This window comes from Oratosquilla oratoria, chromosome 18, assembly GCF_046742065.1.
Source record: "Oratosquilla oratoria isolate Oo_2021 chromosome 18, ASM4674206v1, whole genome shotgun sequence".
NCBI classification, from domain to species: domain Eukaryota; kingdom Metazoa; phylum Arthropoda; class Malacostraca; order Stomatopoda; family Squillidae; genus Oratosquilla; species Oratosquilla oratoria.
The window spans coordinates 53,320,982-53,330,981 of record NC_134794.1 but is presented as its reverse complement, the minus strand read 5'-3'; the positions used below and the strand labels follow the sequence as shown (position 1 = coordinate 53,330,981).

General features: G+C 46.5%; 1 protein-coding gene across 2 annotated transcripts in view; it reads right to left on the bottom strand.

Moving 5' to 3' along the window:
• LOC143034931 (trace amine-associated receptor 8c) overlaps positions 1–10,000 on the bottom strand; it is a 318,703-nt gene that overhangs the window by 1,770 nt on the left and 306,933 nt on the right. For both annotated transcript variants that reach the window (XM_076201281.1, XM_076201282.1), the window contains 3 exons: positions 4,718–4,846; positions 2,977–3,102; positions 1,011–1,304 (listed from right to left, as the gene is read on the bottom strand). In XM_076201281.1, coding sequence (XP_076057396.1) covers positions 1,011–1,304; positions 2,977–3,102; positions 4,718–4,846 — 549 coding nt within the window. The remainder of the gene's footprint in view (positions 1–1,010; positions 1,305–2,976; positions 3,103–4,717; positions 4,847–10,000) is intronic.

Below are 10,000 nucleotides of genomic sequence, written 5' to 3'. Positions count from 1 at the left end.
ATGAATAAAAACAACAATAGATAAAGAATGAAAAATTGATACAAGTATTTTCCCTTGATAAGCGTTATACGCCAGTGTCGGATATTTCCTCCTGAAGCGAATTAGATTTCTTATCTTGTAAAAAGGTAAGCGCAGGAGTTCTCATGGTTAGTCGTTGGGTGGAGTGTGCAGGAGTGAGACTAATGGGGGGAAATTGAGTCCTTAGAGGCGGATATTGGGTCCGGTATTATGCCCCCCCTCCAACACACACACACACACTCCCTTAAGTGATGCATAAGGTGTCTTCAGGGAGTTGAGAATCCCCTTCGGAGGAAGGAGCCACTCCAAGGGCATAGACTCCCTCCTCCCTTAGAAGGACATACTCCAAGGATTTGGGCTGCGTTCGTGTATACTGCAGACATGCTGGTATTGTAGTGTGTGTGTGTATGTGTGTGTGTGTGTTTGTGTGTGTGTGTGTGTGTGTGTGTTTGCGTGCGAGCGAGCGCACACATGCATTTGGCCATGTTCTTAGATGTGTTGAACTCGTGATTAACAGTTATCTTTACTGGGTGAGAGCTTAAGAGCATATTGCTCAGTCTACAAGTAATGATATGACTTTCCACCTCCACTATCCCCCTGCTCAAGGTGAACAGTAACAGTTTGTAATATTAATGAAAGCCTTTTAAGGTAGGAGTGTTTCATGCTAGAGATAAGCATAGGGACACAAAGCATTAACCAGGGCACTTGTGTGCATGTGTGTATATCTGTGCGTGTGTGTGTGTGTGTGTGTGTGTGTGTGTGTGTGTGTGTGTGTGTGGACGCAGGCATATGCATTAGGTGGTTGGTTTTGGGCTAGCGAACGTTTATGTTCTCTCAGTCAGGCGTAAAAACGTTTAACATACAAACGTCCGGGACTAAACACAACATGTGGACACTGTCATATCTCCAGCTTAATGCTAACGCACGATAGCGTAATCTCCCCCTTCACTCGGGGTGTTGGGGGAGGGGGGGGAATTACATCTCACCCTTACCTCTCCCCAGAACTTCTCCCCCACAGCCTCAGCGTCAAGGCTCTGGGCGTGGTTCGGTGTACGTCCATTAGCGTACTGACGGTGCGTGGGCGTGCAGTTGAGGGCGGCAATGAGACCAGCCCGGCCGCCCCCGTTGCTGTGGGCGTTAACGGCGCTCCCGTTGGGGCGTCGTGAGGAGGGCGTGTTGGCCAGGGAGTGGCTCTGGACGCCTCGGTGGGTGGCGGGCGTGTTCTGGAGGCTGTGGGCGGCATGGAAGTCGTCCGGGTCCTCGTAGTAAACGTTGCCGCAGCATATCTGTACGGAGGAAGAAGAGGAGGAGGAGGTGGAAGAGGGGTAGAGGAGGAGGAGGAAGAGGGGCAGGAGGAAGAGGAGGAGCAGGTGGCGGAAGAAGAAGAAGAGGAGGAGGAGGAAGAGGGGCAGGAGGAAGAGGAGGAGCAGGTGGTGGAAGAAGAAGGTACAGAAGGAAGAGGAAGAGGAGGAGGAAGGTTTGTCAGTGTTGGTGTGCAGTCGAAGATAAAAGTTCCTTATAACTGTTTCAAGGAGATTTTGGTTACAAAGACTACAAAGATGAGCTTGTTTACTATCACTTTCATCATTATCATCATTACCATCATCATCATCATCATCATCATCATCATCATCATCATCATTACCGTCATCCTCATCATTACCGTCATCCTCATCATTACCTTCATCCTCATCATTACCTTCATCCTCACCATTATCATCATCATCGTCATCATCATCATCATCATCATCATCATCATCATCATCATCATCATCATCACCACCACCATCATCATCATCATCATCATCATCATCATCATCATCATCATCATCATCATCATCATCATCATCATCATCATCATCATCATCATCATCATCATCATCATCATCATCATCATCATCATCATCATCATCATCATCATCATCATCATCATCATCAGTCACTATCATTGTTAGTAAAATGTGAATTAAAACGTACTTAGATACCAGTGCGTACATGCCAGGCCAGCAAGCAAAATGTCAAAGAATTTGTTGAACCTTACGCCATGTGCAGAAAGTAGAGAGAAATTGGCAAGAAAATAAACAGATCAATATATAAGGGGACCTGAACAAAAGGGACGGGAGCAGCAAAGGTATTATTCTTCCCTCCTTCCTCCCTCATCCCTCCTTCTTTTCCTCCCCCCCCTCTGTTCCTCCCTCTCTCCCATCTTCCCTTTCTTCCTCCCTTCCTCCCTCCCTCCGTCCTTCCCTTCCTCCCTCCGTCCATCCCTTCCTCCATCCTTTCCTCCCTCCCTTATTCTCTCCCATCTTCCCTTCCTCCCTCCCTTCTTCTCTTCCTCCCTCCCTACCTCCCTTTGTCTCTCCCTGTCTCCCTCTCTTCCCTTTCTCCCTCCTTTCCTTCTTTCCTCCCTCGCACCCTACCCTTTTCCCGCTCCTTTCCTTTCCCTACCTGCCACGCAGTGTCTGCCTCCCATTCCTCTCCCTCCCCTGCCTTTCCTTTCCATTCCTCCCCCTTTCCCTTCCTCTCCCTTCCCTTCCTCTCCCTTCCCTTCCTCTCCCTTCCCTTCCTCTCCCTTCCCTTCCTCTCCCTTCCCTTCCTCTCCCTTCCCTTCCTCTCCCTTCCCTTCCTCTCCCTTCCCTTCCTCCCCCTTCCCTTCCTCCCCCTTCCCTTCCTCCCCCTTCCCTTCCTCCCCCTTCCCTTCCACCCCCTTCCCTTCCTACCCCTTCCCTTCCTACCCCTTTCCCTTCCTACCCCTTCTCTTCCTACCCCTTCCCCTTCCTACCCCCTTACCTTCCTCCCTTCCTTTCCCCACTTCCCTTCCCCCTCCCTCTTCCCTTCGTCCCAATTCCTTTCCCACCCTCTTCCATTACCTTCCTCCTCCCCTTCCCTTTCTCCCTCCTCCTTTCCCTTCCTCCCCCCTCCCCTTTCCCTTCCTCCTCAACTCCCTTTCCTCCTCACCTTATTATGAAGCTTCTCTGCCGTGGCTCTCCTGAAGGCGGGCGAGAGGAGCCAGAAGATGAAGAGGAGCACGATGCCTCCGCCTATGCTGATGACCCACACCCCGTAGTCAAGGGCCATGGGCATCTGCAAACACAAAAGGGGTATACGTCAATTAGTAACCGCTCCCCCTTGGGTGGATACGAGTGGGTGTCGAGGCCTGTGAAAGGTCTTGTTCACCTGTGAAAGGTCTTGTTCACACTGGCGGTTTGGACCGTCGCAATTTGAAACGAGGCGGTTCAGTTGTAGTGTAAGTCAAGGGAGGCGTTCACACACAACCGCGCATTTTTTCCTTGACCATGCGGTACCGCCGCGGTTTCCGTGCGGTTCAAACCGCTAGTGTGAGCAGGGCCTAGGTGTGGGTTTGGGGATGGTATCTACTTTGGGGTTGAAGGATTCCTGTCTTGGACGTTGGAACCATAGAGGCCGAGTTCTATTCCCAACTGGTACAACTGAGTGTTACGTGTTCACCAACTGTGGGCACTCAGGGCAAAGGTGTTGGTTTCAACTGAAGCTGAAGGCCTCGCAGTGTAAGCCCCTCGCCTTTGGAGGTGGTGTCATTAGCAGGTGCTACAAACGCGTGTGCGTGCACACACACATCCACCCACACACACACACACACACACACACACACACACACACACACACACACACACACACACACACACACACACACACACACACACACATACACACACACGCACACACACATCAAGATTGAGAATGTGCTTGAAACAAAGTACAAGTGCGTAGCTATTGTGTTTTATGAATTCATTTACCTATTTATATATTTTGGCTGTTTGGTGTAGATCTGTGCACACACACACACACACACACACACACACACACACACACACACACACACACACACACACACACACACACACACACACACACACATATATATATATATATATATTAATATATACAGTATATATATTTATATAATTATATATGCTAATGAGAACACGAACACGGTACGTGTGTTCACTTATGCAAAGTAGACCACTTGGAAAAAGAAACTAACGAAATAGAGCGCTTTCGTATATTACATCGAGTGCAAAAAGTACTGGATGTAATACACGAAAGCGCTCTGTTTCGTTAGTTTTTTTTTCCAAGTGGTCTACTTTGCATATATATATATATCTGTGTGTGTGTCTAAGATTGTATGTGTGCGTGTGTATGTCCGCGTGTGTAATAAATCTGTGTATAAACAGTATACCAAATGTACTGATACAGTGTGAAGCCAAGGGACTTACGAGAGAGCCAGTGAAAGTGGCAGTCATCTGCCCTTGCTGGGAATCGACCAGGGCTCTCTGGCATGCGAACCGGCAACAAAACCGACCTCACCACAACTCAAACAAATGTATCATGCGAGGAACAACAAGACCTACTCTGGGAGGGCAGTGAGAGAAGGAAGGAGTACCTCTTTGTTGGTCCGTACTCCCCCTGGACGAGGACGAGAAGGAGAAGGAAGGCGAGTTTGAGGAGGAGGAGGAGTTCGAGTAAGAGGAGAGTTGAGGATGAGGAGGTCGAGGAGGAGTTGGTTGAGGAGGAAGCGGAGCTGGTTGAGGACGAGGTCGAGGAGGAGGAGGAGGGCGAGGTCGAAGAGGAGGAGGAGGAGGAGGACGAGGTCGAGGACGAGGAGGAGGAAGAGGTTCGTGGTGGAGTAGGAGGTGGTGGAGGAGGACCTGTTTCTTACCCTTGAGTTGGTGCATGCTGCGATGACCTGTCGAAGTGTCCAGGGCGTGATGAGGATGATGAAGGCGAGGGAGAGGACGGCCATCAGCCTGCAGGTCCTCATGCTTAGTCTCCTCTCAGACATAATCATCTGCGGTGGAGAGGAAGAACACAATGTTATCAAAAAGAGGAGGAGGAGGAGGAGGATAAGACCTGGAGGTGGACCTGAAGAGGAGAAAGAGCTAGAGGGAGAAGAGGAACGAGGAGGAAGAGAGAGAGTTAGAAGATGTGGAGTAGGAACTGGTGGATGGAAATAAAAGGAGGATGGGAAGGACGAGGATGGGGAAGAAGGAAGAAGAGGAAATGGAGGAGGAGGAAGAGGAGGAAAAGTGAGGGGGTGGGAAGGTGTTTAGGGTATATATGTGTTGTGTACGAGTATAATGTATGTGTATATATGTATGTTTATAAATCAACGACAATCTGATTTTAGTCTTCTAATATTCTCTTTATATCTTTAAACTAGAAAATGAGAAAACACCTGTGCGCTAGAAGGAGGAAGAGAAGCAGTTTTATCTTTTAACAAGGATTATTAGATTATTTTTTTATGATATGCTATGCTTTAAGCGAGAATGCTTGCTAGACGAGTCGATAGGGCGAGAGCCACCCCCGCGTTTCCTCCGGCTGACGTCACGTCGCCGGAAGTGTCGTCATATCGCCTCTTGTGGTTGGCTACCCATTCTTAGAAGCGGATTTTTTGTTTCTGTTTTTACTTTTTCTTTCTTTTTAAAATTTTTTATTTTCCTTTTCTATGTTTTTCTTTTATTCTTTTTTCTTTTCCTTGTCTCTTCTTTTTATGTTCTTTTGCTTTTTTATATTTTCTTTTTTTTTTCTCTTTTTTTCTTTTCTTGATGGACCAGAAGGTTTTCTATCGACCAACGTATAAACACACACACACACACACACACACACACACACCCACACACACACACACACACACACACACACACACACACACCCACACACACATACACAGCTTGCTGGTGTAATGGTTATCGTCTCTAATGCGAGAAGAATGAGGATTCTTACACGTACAATGCAAACCGTTACTCTCTCCCTTAAGCAAAAGAGATGGGGGTGTGGTCTACGGTAGGTTACAGTATTACCCGTGCTGTCGACAACTGAGTTCTCAGCTCTCATTCGCGAGGCTAATTGATGACGATCACGAGTCCATCGCGTGATCCAGTGCCATAAGACGCATACACCCGCGCACATACATACACACACACACACATACAAACACACACACACGCACACACACACACACACACACACACACACACACACACACACACACACACACACACACACACACACACACACACGTATGCACGCACGCACACGCCCTAATGTAATACACATACACACTCATGCGTACACATGGAAACAAGTATAAGCGCACACATTTCATGTGCATGTTCATGCATGAAATTGTATATTTGGATGTTTGTTCAGATGAAGGCAAATGCCCACACACAGTCGGAACACATTATCATCTCAGCGATGACGTCAGAGGAAAGTTCAAAGTTCATAACCATCAGATATTGATGTTTGTTGAACACCAAAGAGGGGGTGGGGCAGCGATTTCGGCTCTAGGAAGATTGCTCTGCGTGTTCAGGAAAGTCTCGTTATTGGGAACCTCTCTCTAAAATTCGGAACGAAAAAGTAAAAACCTAGATTTTTTTTTTTTTTTTTTTTAAGGTCGTGTTCTGTTATACTTTAAAATTATTTTTCACTTTCCAATGTCGGAAGTTTCCGAATAATGGGGATTCCCAATAGAGAGAACCACCAACTCTTCCCATATCTCGGCACATATGTTACCATGAACACACCAAATCGAACAATAATCCATCACCAATCACGAGAGATCAGATCAAGGGCCAATCAGGTCACGGGGCTCCACACGTGGTCCCTTGGGGGACCTCGCAATCAGACCACAGGGCCTTCACATCCTCTGAAGGACTGACCCAAGGCTCCCCTCCATCCCTGGGGGAGTCGGGGGGGGGGTGTTGGGAGGCTAATCAGACAAATTGATACGAAGTCTTTCCAGAGAGAGAGAGAGAGAGAGAGAGAGAGAGAGAGAGAGAGAGAGAGAGAGAGAGAGAGAGAGAGAGAGAGAGAGAGAGAGAGAGAGAGAGAGATAGAGATAGATTGGGACGAAGGTCCTGTCGATTCCATTTTCTATGAAAGGAGGAACTACGTTCAGTACGCCCACGTCAGTGATATATGATTCTCTAGAATTGAATTCTTTCTTAAAGGGTCTCTTCTCCCCAACCTGACTTGGGAATCCTTGCACTAACCTAAGCTCATCTTCCCTAACCTCACCTGACCTGACCTGACCTATCCTACCCTGATGTGACCTAACCTGACCAAATCTAACCTAACCTAATTTTCTCCCCCACCTGATTTAACTTAATCTAACCTTACCTAACCTAGCCTAATCTAACCTGACCAAAATCTAACCTAATCTAACTTGACCTAACCTAACCAAACCAAATCTAACCTGAACTTACCTGACCTAACTTAACCTTCTTTAAGGGAGGGGGGGAGGCAGTGACGTCACCCGAAGTGCCATATGGGAAGAAGGGACCCGCTGGCAAGATTTCGGTCTCCTCTTTGCATTCGGCCGGCCTAGGCACCGCTCCAAACACTGCGTCTTTAACGCCAATGACGGTATTACTCCGTTTCCACCTCCTCCTACCCCTCCACCTCCTCCTCCCCTTCTGTCTCCTCCTCTCCCTCCGTCTCCTCCTCTCCCTCCGACTCCTCCTTCTCCTCCGTCTCCCCCTCCTCTTCTTCCTCCTCCTCCTCCTCCTCCTCCTCCTCCTTCCCTACTCTTCACCTACGCCTCCTCCTACTCCCTCTCCTCCCACTCCTTCCCCTCTTCCCACTCCTCCATCGCTTTCTCTTCCTCCTTCTCCTCCCTCTCTTCCTCTCACCGCATTCTTCCCCTCCTCCTCCCTCCTCTACACCTCTCCCTTCCCCCTCCCCTATACCTTCTCTCCCTCCTCTTCCTTCACCGCCCCTCCTCCTCTTCTTCCTCCCTATCTTCCTCTTCGCCATTCTCCTCCTCCTGCTTCTTCACCTTCTCCTCCTCCTTTGCCTTCCTTTCCTCTTCAACCTTCACTTCCTCTTCCTCCTTCTCACCTTCCTCTTCCTCCTCCCCTTCCTCTTCCTCCATCTCTCCTTCTTCTTCCTCCTTCTCCCCTTCCTCCTTCTCACCTTCCTCCTTCTCACCTTCCCACCTCCTCCACCCCTTTGTCTTCCTCCTTCTGCTCCCCTTTGTCCTCTTCTTCCTCCTCCCCTTCCTCCTCCTCCTTCACCTCCCTTTCCTCTCCCTTCTCCTCTCCTTCTTTTTCCTCCTCCTACTTTTCCTCCATCTCCTCCCTTTCCTCTTCCCCTCCCCTTCCTCTTCCCCTCCCTTTCCTTTTCCTCACCTTCCTCTTCCCCTCCCCTTCCTCTTCCCCTCCCCTTCCTCTTCCTCCTTCTTTTCCTCCATCTCCTCCTCCTCCTCCTCTTCCCCAGCGATTGAAAGAAAGGCGCCGATATCTTCGACAGCCCTTCTTCCCCCCTCCCCCTTCCCCCTCCCTCCCCTCCCTCCCCCTCCCCTCCCTCCCCCTCCCCCTCACTCCCTCCCCCCCTACCCCTCCCCCCGTCCCCCCCGACATGGAAATTGCCAGGGAAGGATAAATGGAAGACGGGAGGAAGGGGTATACAGCAGTCAGGAGAAGAGTGTATGCAAATATGTGTACGTTGTATATACATATATTGTATATATATATATATATATATATATGTGTGTGTGTGTGTGTGCAAGCTAAAAACGGTATGAATAGATTGGGTAATATAGACTGAGCTGTCGTTCGGAAGGGTAGTAGTTGTCGGTTAAGTCCAGCAAGTGATAAAAAAATATTGTGAATTACATACAGACACACATAAACACACACACACACACACGCATACACACGTATACACACACAAACACACAAAGGATTACAAAGGATTACAAAGGCAAAGCATGCCGACAGGAGACCTTTTGATCCATATCTAGGTCGGATGCAAAAAAAAAAAAAAAAAAAAAAAAAAAAAAAAAAAAAAAAAAAAAAAAAAAAAAAATCATATTAATAATAAATTAAAACTATAACAATGTAAATAACAATTAAAATACATAAATAAATGCATTAGTATAGTTGAATAACAAACAAACAGGTAAATAGTAAATGATAATAAATTGACATATAACTAATAATAAATGAAAATCAGACAGACAAATTATAACAAAACAAAAACAAATAATATAACATAAATTATAGTCATTACAGCATCTTACTTAGGTATTTATCTAAATGATTCTTAAAGCTTCGAACTGAACTACATTGCACTACCTGTGCAGGAAGTTTATTCCATTCATTAACTACACGGTTGGCAAAGTTGTTTCTACCTACTTCCAAATTGAATCTATTTCCGGACAATTTGAGACCATTGTTTCTTGTCTGATTCTCATTCAATGTGAAAATTTGGTCACTTTTGATGTTGTCAATTCCCTTTAAAATCTTAAAGACCTGTATCAAGTCACCTCTGAGTCTACGCTTTTTTAGGGAAAACAGATTCATGTGCTTAAGTCGATTTTCGTATGATTTATTTTTGATATTTGGAATCAGTTTTGTGGCTCGCCGTTGTACTTTTTCCAGTCTGTCAATGTCTTTAATGAGATTCGGTGACCATACGGAAACAGCATATTCCAAATGTGGACGAACTAACGATTTATATAGCTTGTTAATGAGTGATGGACTTTTGAAATCAAACGATCGCGCAATCAATCCCAGAATCTTATTTGCTTTCTCAGAGGCTGAAATACACTGCTTGGATGATTTGAGGTCGTTACTGATAATTACGCCGAGATCTTTTTCACTATCCACTTTTGTTAACGAATTTCCAAATAATTTGTAATCGTAATTGCTGTTATTTTTACCTATGTGCATTACCTTGCATTTACTTGTGTTAAATTTCATTAGCCACTTTTCAGACCATTGCTGTAATTGATCTAAATCTTCTTGAATATCTAATTGGTTTGAGTGATCATTTGCCACTCCGCACAGTTTTGTATCATCAGCAAATTTGGAAACAGTAGATTTTAGTCCACGGTCTATATCATTTATATATACTATGAATAGAAGTGGCCCAAGAACGGAACCCTGAGGAACTCCACTTGCAACACTTTTCCATCCAGAAGTTTTTCCATTTAAAA